Below are 17576 nucleotides of genomic sequence, written 5' to 3' on the forward strand. Positions count from 1 at the left end.
TATTCTTTTCCCCTCTAAGAATGTCTCTTCATATCCCTACCTAGAAAATTTTTCATCTTTCTTGTATTTCCTTAATGTCATTTCTTTAAGAGTACCCCAGATGAAACTAAGTCTTCTTCAGTAGTTGTAGATTGTTTCTTTCCCTAACTTTTAACACAATTTCCATTTTATGATTATTTACTTAGGACAAACTCCTCATCACCTTCCTCCCCAAAAAAAGTTCATAAGAATTGAGAATGTTATGCTTTTCTTTCTGTAGTACCTGCTTCCAGCATAGGGCCTGGTATATAATAGGTGTTTGCTAAATATTTCTTATTTTAAGGCTTATTTAGTTTTATTTTGTATGTATGGGAGTTTTGCCTTGCTCCACTCATGCAGTACCTGTGTTGGCCAGAAGAGGGCGTTTCATACACTGGAACTGGAGTTACAGACTGTGAGCTGCAGGGTGGGTGCTGGAAACCAAATCCAGGGCTACTGTAAGAAAAACACTGTGACCAAAAGCAACTTGAAGGAAGAAAGCGTTTATTTCATCGCATACCTCCCAACTACAGTCCATCAGTGAAAGTAGCCAAGGCAGGAACTCAAACAGGGCAGGAACCAGAAAGGAGGTGCTGAAGCCCAGACCGTGGAAGAGTGCAGCTTACCAGACTTGCTCTCAAACTCAGACTCAGCTATTTCTTAAACCTCCCAGGACCACCTGGCCAAGGGCAGCACCACCCACAGTGGGCTGGGCCCTCCCACATCACTCGTAAATAAAGAAAATGCCCCACAGGCTTGCCTAGAGGCTAATGTGAGGAAGGTATTTTCTCAATTTAGGATGCCTCTTCTCAGACGAACGAGTTTTGGTCAAGTAGGAGAAAACAATAACAAAAAAAAAAAATTAAAAAAATCCTAGACTACACAAAATAATCTCTCCCTTCCAAACTTTGATCTCCAGCGTCCTTGAGATGATGTACAAGAAATTCCTCTGGAATCTACACAGCACACCATCAATACAAAGTAATCTGGTTTTATGAAGGCCAAGGCTCTGCCCTACACGCCCAAGCAGCAGACGTTCATTTGAAGGCCAGCACTGCCCCCTGGTGGAAATAGTGGGCAGGGGCAAGTATGGCCATCAACGTGGAAATCTAACATTCAACTATACACTTCTTAAGAGGCTTTTATTTGTGTGCGTGCCATTTGCATTATTAATTGAGAAATAATGTTTACACATATTTATTTTATATAATATAATGTCTTGGAATTGGTATATTTATGAAATGACTAAATTAAACTGACATTAAACTAGATACCTTTAATATAATGACACTTAAAATCTACTTGTGTAAAATGCATTGTTGTTTTCTCCCGTACTTTGCCATGAAATGTTCTCTTAGAAATATTTTACTTACATATGAAAATGCATCCATATTATACCAATTAGTTGTCTGCTTGTTGCTCAATTTTAATTATAATTATTTTAAGAAATAATTAGCAGTAACTAATAGTGATAATAAGGAAGCCATTTATGGAATGATCACGCACTGGAGATACTTTAAATTCTTAATATATGCTAATGTGCTACACTGGTGTTTCAATTTCAACAACTCAATCAAGAGAACAGGAAAGTGCATTGTGACTTCACAGTGCACAAACATCTTAGACTGTGGGTGGCAATATGCAAAGTAAGTATGCAAATCAGCATGCATAAAGAGTAATTATTCATAAGTGAAACAGTGTCCTCAAGTCATTTTTCTTCAAGGGTGTGGCCCCTGCTGGGCTGTCCATGCTCGACAACCATGTGATATGAGTATTGGCAATTGGACCCTCTCGTTGGGAAGAGGATGTGTGGGTGCAGGTCCGGGAGGAGCTGAGAAGGAGCAAGAGTGTGATCAAAATTCCATTGCGTTCACCTATCAAATTCTCAAAGAATAAGTAGATCTCAGCGTGAGACTCTCAGGTTACCTTGAACAAACAAGTTTTCACCTGGCATGTGCCTGATAATCCTGAGTGAAATGTTTGGCATTCTGGGTCTTATTTGCCTAACCTGCTGATAAGGAACTGAACTAAGAGCTATCTAGAGCTCTTCATAACTTTAAAAATATCCTGCAGCTTTGCCCAGGTCATGCATTTAAAGACCATGCCAATGTTGGCCACAGCACCAGCTCACCACAGCACCAGGCTTATCTTGGCAACATCTCTGACTAACCTAGAGATGACACAGTTCCATACACCTTCTTCACCTGAACCTGAACCCAGTCACTCCAAAGTCCCCACAGTCCCTCCGTTCAACCCTCTGAGACACTGCCTTGGTGTGGGAGAATTGTCTGTATTCTGTCAATCATATTTTAATAAAATGGTGATTGGCCAGGCAGGCAGTATAGGTGGGAAAACCAGACAGGAAGTAGAGGTGATGCAATGAGAACAGGAGAATTCTGGGAAGCAGAGAAGTTCCTCAGCCACTCCTGTGCAGACCACCGAAGAGACAGCGTGTAACCTGCCCAGCTGAAAAAGGTACGGAGCCATTATGGCTAACATAGATGAGAATAATGGGTTAATATAAGTTATAAGAGTTAACAAGAAGCCTGACCTAATGGGCCAGTCAGCTTTATAACCTATAGAGATCTCTGTGTGATTGATTTTTCTGGGGCTTGCCAGTTATGGGGTACCCGGGCGGGACAGAAACCCCAACAAGCCGGCCCCTCATGTTACACTGCCTCAGGAAAGGCTGTTTGCTCATATCTCCTTCAGTTTCAGCTTCACTTCTTCAGCTCTTACACACACACACACACACACACACACACACACACACACACTCACACATGGACACATGCACACTCACACACTTGCACACACTCATACGCACACATGCACACACTCACACATACTCTCTCACACACACTCACACATAGTCTCTCTCACACTCTCGCACACACTCACACACACACTCACACATACTCTCTTACACACACTCATGCACACACTCACACGCATACTTGCACACATGCACACATACTCTCTCACTCACACTCACACACACTCGCACACACACTCACACATACTCTCTTACACACACACTCATGCACACACTCTCACACACTCACACGCACACTTGCACACACACACACAGAGCACCACCACCAGTGATAACAGCTGCCATGTATTGCAGTGTTGCCATTGCCAAGCACTATGCTCAGCACACCCTCGGGTACCTAAACAAACTGAGGAGGTGGGAACTTTTAAACCACATTTTGACCATTTATTTGAACTTTTTCTGCAAGTCTCACTGGATAAAAAAAAAAAAGAAAGGAAAGACTTAAAGGAGAATCTATGTCTTTTTTGTTTTGTTTTTCAAGACAGGGTTTCTCTGTAGTTTTGGAGCCTGTCATAGAACTCATTGTGTAGACCAGGCTTACCTCAGAGATCCGCCTGTCTCTGCCTGCCGAGTGCTGGGATTAAAGGTGTGCGCCACCACCGCCCGGTCTGAGCCCCTCATTCTCATCCTCCCACCTCCAGGCATCACAAGACATTTTATGTCCAGGAATCTCTGGTCTAGTATTCAATGACTTAGTGTAGGAGGGAGTAGCCAAGTGTAGCCACTTGTTCATCCCTCCAGCTAGCTTAACCCAAAAAAAAAAAAAAAACACAGAAACTGTCTTGATTAAATTACTGCTTGGCCCATTAGCTCTAATTTCTTATTGGCTATTATATTAATTTAACTCATTTTTATTAACCTGTGTATCGCCACATGGCAGTGGCTTACCGGGTAAAATTCTCAGTGTCTGTCTCAGGCAGATCTGTGGTCTCTCTGCTCTGCTTTCTTCCTCCCAGAATTTAGTTCTGTCTTCTTTGCCTACCTAAGTTCTGCCCTATAAGGTCAAGGCAGTTTCTTTATTCATTAACCAATACAAGCAACATACAGAGGGGACTCCCACATCACCTCCCCTTTTCTGTTTAAATAAAAAGGAGGGTTTTAACCTTAATATAGTAAAATTATAGTTATAATATTTTATTTACTTTATCTTTTATTATAACTAAGGAAAACTATAACTATAGCTATCTATTTTTTAACTTCATCTAAGCTAGCTAGGCAGCCGGGATGAACAAACAGCCTCCCTCCTACAACTTAGGGTCCTAATACCCTCCTGACTTCTGATTCCAATGATAATTGATCCAGTTCCCAAGACTGGCCTCTGGATTTGGACATCTGTGCTTCTGCCTGCTTTAAACTTCTGAACATTGGTCTCCACTCTCCAATTGCTAGAGTTTGAATGCAGTTTATGTAAGTCTCCTAAAAGCTTACGTGCTGGAGACTTAGTCGCCGGGGTGGTGGTTTTGAGGGATTTGGACCTCTCCGTGGTTGGACTCAATGGAAGATGGTCAGTTCACTGTTCATTAGGAACCCTGCCTCAAAGAGGATTCATGTAGTTTTGCTCATGGGATCCAGTCAGTTCTTGAGAAAGAGACATTTTTAATTAATTAATTAATTAATTACTTTAAAGCAATCTTTTCTCACTTTACATACTTATCCCAGCTCCCACTCCCTCCCCCCTGCCCGCTCTCCCACCCCATGCCCCATTCACTCCTCAGAGAGGGTAAGGCTTCCCATGGGAGTCAACAAAATCTAGCACATCACTTTGAGGCAGCACCAAGGCCCTCCCCACTACATTTAGTCTGAGTAACTTATCCCTCCAAGAAGAATGGGCTTCAAAAAGCCAATTCGAGCACTAAGGAAGAACCCTGGTCCCATTGCTAGTGGCCCCACAGACTGTCCAGTCCACACAACTGTTACTCACATTCAAAGGGTCTAGTTTGGTCCTATGCAGGTTCAGTGAGCTCCCACTAGCTCAGGTCAGCCGTATCTGTGGGTATCTGCATCATGGTCTTGACCCCTTTGCTCATCTTATTGCTCCTCCCACTCTTAGACTGGTCTCCAGAAGCACAGCCCAGTGCTTAGCTGTGGATCTCTGTATCTGCTTCCATCAGTTGCTAGATGAAGGTTCTATGATGACAATTAAGGTAGTCATCAGTCTGACTACAGGGCAAGGCCAGTTCAGGCACCCTCTCCTCTATTGCTTAGAGTCTTAGCTGGGGTCATCCTTGTGGATTCCTGGGAATTTCCCTGGTGCCAGATTTCTCACTTAGCCCCATAATGGCTCCCTTAATCAAAATATCTCTTTCCTTGCTCTCCCTTTCTTTCCTCCATCTTAACCATCCTGTTCCCTCATGTTCTCCTCCTCCCTCCCCTTTTCCCCTCTCCCCATTCTGCCCTTCCTTCTCCCCCCCCCACCATGGTCCCAATTTTCTTAGGAGATCTTGTCTCTTTCCCCTTCCCAGAGGGATCCATATATATGGCTCTTAGTATTCTCCTTGTTCCCCAGCTTCTCTGGGGTCGTGGACTGTAGGCTGGTTATCCTTTGCTTCACATCTAATATCCACTTATGAATGAGTACATAGCGTGTTGGTCTTTCTGGGTCTGGGTTACCACACTCAGGATGTTTTTTTGTTGTTGTTGTTGCTCCACCCATTTGTATGCAAATTTCAAAATCTCATCATTTTTTTAGCACTGAGTAGTACTCCATTGTGTGAATGTACCACATTTTCTTTACCAATTTTTTGGTTGAGGTGCATCTAGGTTGTATTCAAGTTCTGGTTATTATGAATAATGCTGCTATGAACACAGTTGAGCAAATGTCCTTGTGGTATGAGTGGCCATCCTTTGGGTATATGCCCGAGAGTGGTATTGCTGGGTCTTGAAGTAGATGGATCCCCAATTTTCTGAGAAACCGCCGTACTGATTTCTAAGTAACTGTACAAGTTTGCCCTCCCAGCAGCAATGGAGGAGTGTTCTCCAGAAAGGGTCGTTTTAAAGCCGGGCCACCCACAAGTACTCGCCCTTCTTTACATGGCTGCTTCCCTTCCCACACCTCAACCACGCGGTGATGGGACAAAGGGACCCTCACCAGAAACCGAAAAGATGGTGTTGCCCTGTCCTGGACTCTCGGCTTCCAAAACGGTCAGTGAAATTGACCTCTTTTCTTTATAAAAAATGTATATAGTCAGCTTCAGGTGTCTCGGCAAAGCAACAGAAAACAGATTAACAAAGCAGCTTTAACCAGCCATCTCTCGGCTCTGTCCACATCACGGTCACTCTCGCCTCCTCCGTGACATAAAGACAGCCAGTGACTCAGACGCTTTCCTCGTCCTACCCGTCCCTCTGACACCATTTCTTCTTTCTATGTGACTATGTAGTCAGTCACCCATAGGGCGCTGGGAATTTCCTGGGCACTGTCCTTCTTGCTCCCATCTTTAGATTCCCCCAAACCTACATCATTCTGTCTACTCCAGTATGAAATTACTTCCATGTACATAGTCGAATGTCGACCGAAATGAGGACGAAGCCCTCAGTTCTGCCTAGCAACCCATTTACACCTTGCTGGCTAGGCATTTGCCCAGAGAAGTGAACTTACTCTAAACATTGATTTTTTTTTTCCTATCAGCAGCCATCTTTAACCGAGATATCCCAGCAACTTCTCAAATTCAACTAGTCTAAGATGAATCTTGGTGTTCCCACCACAATCCTCTCTCAATTAACATTATGGTTCCCAGCATCTGAAATCAATTATCAGAGCCAGGCCCAGCCACTGCATACTTGGTGTTGCAGTATTTGGCCAGCTGAGGTGAGAGGATCACTAATTAAAGGCAAACCTGAGCTAAATAGCAAAGTCCAAACCTGGCCCATAGTAAGATCCTGTCAGGGGAAAAAAAAAATCCCAACTCTTCCTTTACCCTCAAATGTCAATCAATCGCCACTTCCTCTCAGCTCCTCTCTACTCCATACACCACCATCTCTACCATCTTCATCTTCCTCACCAGGAACATCCATTCACCCCTGCAGTTTGCTCATCAACTCATTTCAACTTGGTTCTTTTGCTACTTTTTAATGAAAATATAATGACATCATTTCCCTCCATTCCCTTTCTTTCCTCCAACTCTCCCTCCACGCCCCGACCCCTCACCCCCACTCCCTCTCAAGTTCCCGGCCTCCTCTTCTTTAATTGTTATTGCTACAGACATATGCGCACATACATAAAATACAACCCGCCGTGTCTGCTCAGTGTAGCTTGCATGCACATGATTTCAGGGCTGACCACTTGGTACTGGGTCAACCAATTAGAGGGTTCCTCCCCGCGAATAGACCACTTCCTCTACTCTCAGAATCAATTTAATATTTCTCCCTGATTTTTACTTAAGATTCATCCCAAACCCTTGGTCTAGCACACAAAGCTGAACAAGATCCAGCCCCTGTCTGGAACTAACAATCCCCTAAAGACTATAAAAGTATCTTTTCATTTCTACATTTATTTAACTCCATTCTTCCATTTCTGGGTCTAACATAGCACACTAGACACAGTAGCCATGAATGGCCATATACTGTTTCATTAGCCAAGACAATACATAGGTGTTACAGCAATGGAAAGAAGGGGAAATTACCAGGGATGTACTTATGTAAATGACACGTTTTTTGGTTCTCATGGGATAAAATACCTGTTTCTGTATCTAATAATCCTTCATGCACCTGTGTGGTAAGCCAGGCAGACAGGGCCCTATCTCAGCCTTCAACACTCCATTGGCCCCTGTGCCAGATAATAACAGTCTGCTCATGGGGTCTCTAGATGAAAGAAAAGGTTACTCACGCAAAATTAAAAGTCAAAATAATGAACTTAATATAGAACCAAGCCGTACTTTATCTACGATAACATATATCCTGAAGCAACACCGGGGGACGTTAGGCATTAATTATTTCTTAAATCGCCCAATTATACATCATTTCATGCTAATCTAAATGATGCCATTTCTCTCTCGGCAGACACCACTCAACTGGAGACACCCCCCATATCTGTGTATAAAAGCCCCAAGAACCCACAGGCTGGTGATGCTTTGTTCTCCTTTGAAGTCACGGCTGCCCACAGACAAGGGGAACGTTTGCTCCGGCACCATGTCTCTCCGGTTTTCTGGCGGATCCAGGCACGTTGGCCTACAGTCAGGATCCCTCAGGCCACCCAGCGGAGGCGCAGGATTTGCAGGCAGCAGTGCGGGTGGCAGTTCGGCTGCCGGGAGTGGATTTTCTTGGGCCTTAGGAGGGACACTGAGCGGTGGCCCCGGTGGGAGCCATGCTGCTGGTGCCCTCGGAAATGCGTCTGGCATGGGCTTCACTGGGAACGAAGGAGGTCTCCTCTCTGGAAACGAGAAGGTCACCATGCAGAATCTTAACAACCGCTTGGCCTCTTACCTGGATAACGTGAAGGCTCTGGAGGAGGCAAACACTGAGCTAGAGCGACGGATCAAGAGCTGGCACGAGAAATACGGACCCGGTTCTTGCCGTGGACTCGACAGCGACTACAGCCAGTACCATCTGACCATCGAGGACCTTAAAAGCAAGGTAAAATCACAGACTTGGAACTAGTCAAATTTTCAAAACTTAATAACTTCCAGCAAAGCTATATAGAATCACAAAGGAAAATGAGTAATGACTGCTCTTTAATTTGTACTGAATCTTAATTAAATAATTCTCATTACTCAAAATTAGGAACCTCGATTCATGAATTTCAATGTAGCTAAAATGTTAATTCCACTGTTCATTTTGAAATACATTTATAGATAATAAATTATTCTATTTTAAAAATAAGACAAGTATATGAGAACAAATTTAAAACATAGCTACTTTTTAAAAAATTAATTTCTAAATATTTTGATAATTGTATAAGTTAAAAATTAATGCAAAGGCTTGATTATTTTTTAAATAATAAATAACAAAGGCAAAGTTATTTCTGTTAATGCCCATTTAATTTCTTCTAGATTATCTCTTCCACGGCTGCTAATGCTAATATAATTCTGCAGATTGATAATGCTAGACTGGCTGCTGACGACTTCCGACTAAAGTAAGTGACAGAAGGCAGTCATGGCCCCAAAACGAAGTTCCTGTCTGTTTGTGTTGCTAAACAATTTCGTTTTCATCTCAAGTAAAATAAATTATAACCCAAAAGAGTAAAGGAATCAAAGGATTTCTGCCACAAAACGACAGTCAACTTGAGTCAAAATGTAACATATTCACTACATCCATGAAATAAACTGCCCCCGTATCTCCATGCCTGCCTAAAGGAATGCCAAGCACAAAGTAACGTTCCGTGGCCATTGTTCACTCCATAAAATTGTCGGCTTAGGTAAGATTACAAAAACAGAGCTTTCACGTAACTGTGCTGGCCCTGGAGTCTGTGTGACTGGTGAGCTGCCCCTCCTGCACAGAACCAGAGGGAAGGGTCCCGCTCTGTGTCCAGCTGTTTTGTTTTATGACAGAGTCTCACTGGGTAGCTCACACTGGTCTAGAACTCACAATCCTCCTGTCTCAGCCTCCTGAGTTTTTTTGGATTTACAGACCTGGGCTACCACACAAGGCTTTTTCTGTGGTTTTTTATAAGATTGAGAGTCCTGATTTGGTTTCGGATTTCCTGTTGACTTCGGGTTGAGGTCGACGCCTTGAACTTCTTGAAGAGCTAACTTGCACTGTATTTCAATTCTCCCCACCCAGGTACGAAAACGAACTCACCCTTCACCAAAATGTAGAGGCAGACATCAACGGATTGCGCCGTGTCCTCGACGAGCTGACCCTCTGCAGGACGGACCAAGAGCTGCAGTATGAGTCCCTGACTGAGGAGATGACCTACCTCAAGAAGAACCACGAAGAGGTAGGAGAAGCTTCACTAAGTCCCATCTCAGCTCTGCCCGTGAAAACTCTCGAGAGGGAAGGAAGTCGTTGCGATCCCAGCACTAATCCGTGCTCAGGGAAGTTACACACGAAATCTGCTTGCCTCCCACGAGAACGTCAGAGGAAGGGAAGTTAGGAAGAGAGGAGAGTCACACAGCATAGCACTGAAAGAATAAGGCCACGGGGGTGGGGGTGTTGGCAGGAGAGTGACCCCCAAACGTGAAAACCAGGGAAGGAAGAGAAGAGACAGTAAACCCAAGAGAAGGGCCTGAAGCACATGGGATCCATGTCCCCCCTAAAGTCACAGAAGGCAGCTTTGACTGTACTGAAGGTGGGGTAAAAAGCCACTCACACTGGGGCACCCTGGGCATTTGCTACACTCTCCCTGGTGGGTGTAGGCTAACTGCAGGCGGTTTGATTTTGAAACTCCACAGCAAGAAGGATTTTCCTTTATATGGAATCTTACATAGAAAACTTCAAAGTACAGAAATAAGTTAGTAGCAGCTTTTGAAGGGCAACGTGTGTGTGTGTGTGTGTGTGTGTGTGTGTGTGTGTGTGTGTGTGTTTGGGTTTGGTGTGGTGGTTCAACTTTTCTGGTTTTTGAGACAGGGTTTTTAGCCTTGACTGTCCTGGAACTTGCTTCATAGACCAGACTGGCCTTGAACTCACAGAGATCTGCCTGTCTCTGCATCCCAAATTCTGGGATTAAAGGTGGGCACCACCACCATCAGGCTGGTGGTTCAGCTTTATAGTCCCAGCAGTTGGGAGGCTGAGGCAAGATGATCCCCAAATTCAAGGCCCAGCCTGGTCTACAGAGCAAGTGACAGCTTAGTTTAAACTATAGAGCAAGACCCTGTCTCATAAAAACAAGGATGGATGGGAGGGAAAATGAAGGAGGGAGAGAGGGAGGGAGGGAGGAAGGGAGGGAGGGAGGGAGGAAAGATGGATGACTGGTGTGAACACAGATTAGATAGGACCCAGAAATTACACATTCCTCTGGAAACTTTGGGACTTCTAAAACCTTCTCGGGTGGCATAAGGACAGTCACTTGCACTTCGCTCCAGGAAATGAAGGTTCTGCAGTGTTCAGCGGGAGGCAACGTGAACGTGGAGATGAACGCTGCACCGGGCGTGGATCTCACCGTCCTACTGAACAACATGCGAGCCGAGTACGAGGCCCTGGCTGAGCAGAACCGCAGGGACGCCGAGGCAGGGTTCCAAGAAAAGGTGAGGGGAGCCAGACCCGCTGTCCTCTTCCGCCCTAGCAAGCCAGACTCAGTGTGACCCTGTGTAACCTGCCTTCCAGAGTGCCACGCTGCAGCAGCAGATCTCCAATGACATGGACGCAGTCACCTCGGCCAGGTCGGAGCTGACCGAGCTGAAGCGCTCCCTGCAGACTCTGGAAATTGAGCTGCAGTCACTCTCGGCAACGGTAGGTGCTGACACCAGTTCGCCTGCGCCCCCTGATTTCCCCAAAACCTATGAGAAGCCCTTCTTTTCTCTCCTATAACCATTGAAGACGGGAGGGAAAGCATCCCAGGAGACAGAAAGAGAGGCGTTGTCTTCCTCGCAGACTTCTTGACACCCAGACGATTTCCTTCCTGGATGGTGCCCAGGGTTGGTTTAGTGAAAATATCTAGTCTGGTGCCCAGTTCCACCCTGAGCATTGTTCATTCAGCCCATAGAGCATGCTGGGCAGTGTTGTTCCAGTTAAAAAAGTAAGGGACAGGACCAGCGTTATTTGGCCACACAGGCCAGGATGGGGCACACCAACCTCTCCTAACACTGAGAAAAGCTTAGTAAGAGAGGGTCCACGGGGCTGGAGAGATGCCTCTACCACTCTTCCAGGGGACCCAAATTCAATCCCAGGCATCCATAGGGCAGCTAACAACTGACTATAGCCTCGAGGCATCTGATACCCTATTCTGTCTTCTGCAGATGTGGCATCCATGGGGTGCACATGCGTGCAGGCAAAACACCCATACACATAGAATATTTTTTAAAGAAAGGTACACAGCAACTCTGACAAGGGCCCTCTTGGTCCTCTCACCCTACATAGAAAAGCTCTCGTCCCACAGCAAACACCCCACAGAGCCTGGTACTCAGCCTCGTAGGCACATGGCAGGTGGGAACATCATCCAGAAGACTTCGATGGTTACCATGGAAACAACCCAGCTCAAAACCCTGCTTCAGCTCAGGACTATGATTGGACAGTATCCAAAAGGCTTGACTCTGAGAATTGTGGAGAGCATGTGGCCCATGGGTTCCCCATATCCACAAGAGGTCCTGTAATCCCTGAGGACAATGGGGTGTCGTATAGACAAAAAGAAGTAGCTACTATGCAGCTGAGAACAGCAAGCCTGTCACAGAGGAAGCCAAGACTCAGTACACTAGAAAAATTTTTTGATTTAGCAACCTTAAAAGCACAGATGCAGTGTTCTCTCGCTAAGTACAATCTTGTCCCGCTGCAGGGGTGAATTCTCCCTATGTTTCTGAAAAACAGGGTGGGAAGTAAATTCTCAAATTCCCTCATCAGAATCAGAAGCATTTTCCCATATCAGCAACGACATCAGGGCTCAGAGTCTAGGGTCAGACCACCCATTAGAATCATTTTCTCATAGAAACAACAAAATCACGAAGCACTAAGATTCAAGGCTCAGATCACCCATTCCAGAAGAAATGCTTTGGGATCAGGAAATAACTCACCCTCCCACTCAAATCCATTTAACTGCAGTATAAGCAAATTACAGAGTAATGCTGGTACCTGAGCTTCCACACTTGAGATACTTTGGTCAAAATAAATTGCAAGGTCAGTTTCCCACAGGTGAAACACCAAGTCAATTACAGGTTGGAAGTTATCTATATAAACATCCGTATGTTTGCTTCCTGTGTCAGGCAAACTTCCAAGTCCAACTGGTTCTCGCTCATCAGCACCCAGCCTTCCCAGTGGAGGCAGTTAAGAGAGCTTCTGCCTGCTCTGACTTCCCAGGATATTAGCCATCTTATAAAGGAATACCAAGGCAGGAAAGTGAGGCTTTAAGGTTTTGGATGATGGGTACACCTCTCTTTCTCTCTGGTCTTGCTCTTTGTCACCTCTTCTTCTTCATCACCATTCTGGTCACCTTCCACTTGACTGCTCGTGGAGAGCCCAGCATCCTCTCTCCACATGCAGCAGCCAGTGTCGGTCTCTGTCCTAAGGGTCTTAGCCCATTAGATGTGATTCTAGGAGTGAGTCAGTACATCATATATTTGGCAAAACACAAAATCATCCTTGAAATTATAATGCTGCGATTGCGATAAAGAAGTAAGATGACGAGCCAGGAGTCGGCTCAGCTGGTAAAGCACCTGCCAGGGAAATGCAAGGCTGTGAGTCTGATCTTCAGAATTCATGCAAAAAAAAAAAAAAAAAAAAAAAGCTAAGCATGAAGGCATGAGTTAGTTTGTAATCCCAGTGCTGGGAAGTAGAGACAAGAAGACTCCTGGAGCTCACTGACCAGCCCTTCTAACTGCATCAGTGAGCCATAGGCTGCCTTTAAAAACGATTAAATAAATAAGTAGGTATCACTTGAAGAATGACACCCAAGAGTGTCCTCTGGCCACCACACGCACACATAAACACACATACACATATGGAAAGATAAAAAGAACGCGTTTCAAGATAAAAATGCATTTATGATGTAAACACCGAGCCAAACTGCCTGCAAAAAATGCCAGGCAGAGCCTTGCATCTCCTTATCACGGAGACCTTATTTCCTGTGACGTAAGAGCTGCAGTCACACCACACGAGAGGAAGGAAAATGAGAGAGCGGCAGAGGTGATGGACATTCTGATGACTGGTACCCAAAGTAATCACTACCCAGGCGTATATTTACATATGATAAGCTAAAGGGGGAAATTACCGTAATTGAAGCAGGGACCATGTGGCAGGACAAATTACAGTCTGTGAAAAGCTAGAGGAAGTAGGATTCTCATAGGAGGGTGTGGACACCGTGACCTGCGTGTTGTGAGCGCTGGCCTGCAGAGCCCACCCTGTTAAAGGATTCATTCAGTCTTAGCTTCTTTCAAAAGAGGACTTTGGTGACTGGCAGAAAATCCAGAATGGATCAGAAAAGGAAACAAGAGCCCAGCAGGCCTGGAAGTAGGATGAATATAGGGCATTAAAGAGTAAGACTTCGAAATACCAGACAACCCCAAAACAGCAATTTTAAAATATGAATCACCCCTTGTGGATTTCTTACTGTTCCGTCCCCCCAAAGTGCTTTTAGATACATGTCGGTCTTAACAGAAATTGTTACCAAAATATTAACGGTCAAATACCGTACAGGGATCTGATAAGATGGCGTAGAGAGTAAGGGTACTGCTGCCAAGACTCAGAGCTGGATCCCAGGGACCTATATGGGACAAGGAAAGAACCGACACCTGCAGGTTATCCTCTGACGTTTGTTGTGCCACATGCCTGCCCCCTACTACACACACACACCCCTAAGTGAATGTTAAAATAAAATCTTGGCGGGGCAATCATTTATCCCATGTCAGGTCATCCTGTGCCTGTTCACCACCTGGTTCATGCCAAGCTCCACTGTCTTATTGTAACAGGCCCCTACTTGCCTGGGGGGGGGGGGGTGGTCCCGCAGATGCTAAGAAACCGAAGGCTAGATTCTCTGGTGGTTTCATCCCTTGCTATGATCTTGGCTGTCTCAGAAACACTCGCTGGAGTGCTCCCTGGCGGAGACCGAGGGCAACTACTGCTCTCAGCTGGCTCATATCCAGGCTCAGATCAGCGCCCTGGAGGAGCAGCTGCACCAGGTCAGGACCGAGACCGAGGGCCAGAAGCTGGAACACGAGCAGCTGATGGACATCAAGGCCCACCTGGAGAAGGAGATCGAGACCTACTGCCGCCTCATCGACGGAGACGAAAAGTAAGACCATTGGGAAGTCCCCCCACAACAGCCAGGCTCTACCCCTTAGCCTTCCACACTGTTAGCCTGCTGCTTTTCTCTCCCACTGTACAAGTGCGTGCCTTCGCTTGCTTCTAGAATCAGTTCCTCTATATTTGTACGTGAGAACCCCCTTATCCGCCTCGGAGGACTCCCATCATTCCTGCACAATTCCTCACTATTGCTCATGTCAAGCATTGGGTTTTCAAGATTCTCTTGACCCCTGACCCTTCCCAAATCCCCTGATTATGCCTTCAGGACACATATGTATATATGTAGACATATGTAGACATGTTCTATATGTACGTGTGGCTGCTACGACAATGCATATTTTATATGTATCTTTCTCAAGCTAACGCATATTTCTTTCTTAATGTTTTAATTCTTGGACTTAAAAAAAAAGTCCAAGGGGAGGGACGGGGACGCTGGCTCAGTGGGTAAAGTGCTTGTTGCATGAGAACCCAACTTTGGGGCCCAGAATCTGTGTAAATGCTGAGTATAGTGGTCTGAGCCTGTCACTCCATACCTGGGGTCAGAATGTAAATGCGGGGAGCTCACTGGATGGATCTGCTGCAGACTGGATGCTAGGTGCTCACCGGCCAGCCAATCTAGCTGATATGTGAGCTGTAGGTTCTCAAGAAATGCGGTATGGAGGGGCTAAAGAGATGTCTGAGAGGTTTAGAGCCTTTGTTGCTCCTACAGAAGACAGGGTTCTGTTCTCAGCACCCGCAGGATTCACAGAAGGCTGTAACGCCAGTTCCTGGGAAACTGAAACCCTTTTCTAGCCTCAAGGGCACTGTAAGCATGTGGTGCACATGCAGACATTCAGGCAAAACACTTATACCCATAAAATAAAAATAAATAAATCTCTCTTTAAAACTAAGGCTGAGAGCAGTAAAGGAAGATTCCTGATGCCAACCTACACACACACACAAACACATTCAAACCTATACATACACATACTCACACACATAGAGGCTCACACACAAACACTCACACATACACATATTCACACAGAGACACATATTCACACACAGACACAAACACACATACATACATACATTTGCATATTCACATACATTCACTCACATACTCACATACACACATCACATACATACATACATATGCATACATACACACACACCATCACCACCACCACCAAAAAGAAAAATATCAAATGGAAATAAGATGTTTTTAAAGAAAAATCCTCTTTAAATAACTTGTAATCACTTCCTGCTCCTGCACACAAAATCGTAATATTTTCTTCAATAGTAAAAACTGAGATCTGCTGAGCCAGTGTTTCAATGAAAAGTTTCCAAAGTGATCAGAAACACCAATATTAAAATAATAAACTTTTCTTTCTTCCAGTTCCTGCTCCAGCTCAAAGGGCTTTGAATCTGGAAGCTCGGGGACTTCATCCAAAGGTAACGAAAACCTCGTTTCATTTCTGTAGCGGAAACTCCGTTCCCATCAACAACACTCACACATGGTAGCCAAGTCTACAGTTCAGTGGTTTTAACTACTGGAAATGTTTCCCAGACGCCCAAAAAAATGTTACTATAAACGCGTAACACTCCCTCCCAAGGCATGCGATGCAGTGCGAAAAGCGTAACAGATTGGGCTCCCCTCACATAATCTTTTGGGAAAGATTCATGCATTCACCTGTGTTTTCTTCTCTAGAACTATCCAAAACCACACTGGTAAAGGCGGTGGTTGAAGAAATAGATCAGCGTGGGAAGGTCCTGTCCTCGAGGATCCACTCCATCGAGGAGAAGATGTCTAAGATAAGCAACGGCAAGGCCGAGCAGAGGGTTCCCTTCTAGCTCCCACGCTAGGGGGCAGAATAACCGGGCGGAGCCAGCGCAGCTACGCTAGTCTAAATCTCAGGGAGAATGGAAACGCTTTCTACTATTACAGACAAAGTGACCTTCGACAAAATGTCTCTTTTCTTGGTGACTTTCGCATGATATCGGGTGTTTCTGTTCCAAATAAAGAAAAGAATTGATGGGCACACGCTTCCATTTGCTGGTGGTTAATATTAAGTTGAAGATCTTTCTGGAAAACGTTTTTGCTGAATTTCACTCTACTTTTCAATAAATATCAATATGATCATGTGGCATTTAAATATTAGATATTCGCTAGGCATAACTTTTAAATCCCACCACATCTGCACAAGTAAACTATCTGAGAACGGTCAGAAATTCTCCTGCAACTGACACACTCCACCACGAGATGGCGCGTGTCTGGTATTTTTGTCAACCTACCTCAAGATTACTCACAAAATAGGGTACCATTCCCAGTCTATCTGGAAAAATAATCTTTGAAAAGATTACCTCAACGAAGCATGTGTTGATGACTTTTCCAGAACAGATTATAGAAGGTTTTCCCCATGAAGGCCCAGACAGACATAATTTAGGCACTGCAGACCATAGGTCTTTTTAATCGCTGTTAAGGGAAAAAAACATAGATTGATAGGCACAGCTACTTTGAATAAAACTTTATTTAGAGGCACTGAAATTTTCAAATTGCAAATAATTTAACGTTTCATGAAAAGTTATTCTTTCCATGTTTTCAACTGTTTAAAACGTATAAGCCAGAAACTAAAGAGGCGGTTCAGCAATAAGAGCATTGGCGTCTCTTCCAGAGGACTGGGGTTCAATTCCCAGCACCCACACATGGCTCACAATTATCTATAACTCCAGTTCCAAGGGATCTAACTCCCTCTTTGGGCTCCTCAGGCACCAGGCATTCATGTGGTGCTCAAACATGCATGCAGATGGAACACCCATGCACATGAAATGTAAACACCATTCTTACCTCAGGACTGTACAAAAAACACATCATGCCAGCTTTTAAACCCTCCCTGCACCAAGACTTGTGCTGAGAATTAAAAGT

At 44.8% G+C, this 17576-nt stretch overlaps 1 protein-coding gene across 1 annotated transcript; it reads left to right on the top strand.

Annotated features, from left to right (window-relative positions):
• Window positions 1–2410: 2410 nt before the first annotated feature.
• Window positions 2411–16692, top strand: Krt28 (keratin 28). Its single transcript, XM_087910010.1, has 10 exons — window positions 2411–2493; window positions 5814–5995; window positions 7850–8422; window positions 8839–8921; window positions 9569–9725; window positions 10810–10971; window positions 11051–11176; window positions 14446–14663; window positions 16050–16105; window positions 16362–16692. The coding sequence occupies exons 2-10, from the start codon at window positions 5816–5818 to the stop codon at window positions 16502–16504; spliced, it is 1698 nt and encodes a 565-aa protein (XP_087766136.1). The 5' UTR covers window positions 2411–2493; window positions 5814–5815; the 3' UTR covers window positions 16505–16692.
• Window positions 16693–17576: the final 884 nt, after the last annotated feature.

The sequence above is a fragment of the Myodes glareolus genome, chromosome 9, assembly GCF_982192425.1.
Source record: "Myodes glareolus chromosome 9, mMyoGla1.1, whole genome shotgun sequence".
NCBI lineage: Eukaryota > Metazoa > Chordata > Mammalia > Rodentia > Cricetidae > Myodes > Myodes glareolus.

Coding starts and splice junctions, on each gene's coding strand:
- Krt28 (XM_087910010.1), top strand. CDS start 5,816: ATGGAGGAGTGTTCTCCAGAAAGGGTCGTTTTAAAGCCGGGCCACCCA. Junction 5,996..7,849: donor GACTCTCGGCTTCCAAAACG/GTCAGTGAAATT, acceptor CTCTCTCGGCAG/ACACCACTCAACTGGAGACA. Junction 8,423..8,838: donor TCGAGGACCTTAAAAGCAAG/GTAAAATCACAG, acceptor AATTTCTTCTAG/ATTATCTCTTCCACGGCTGC.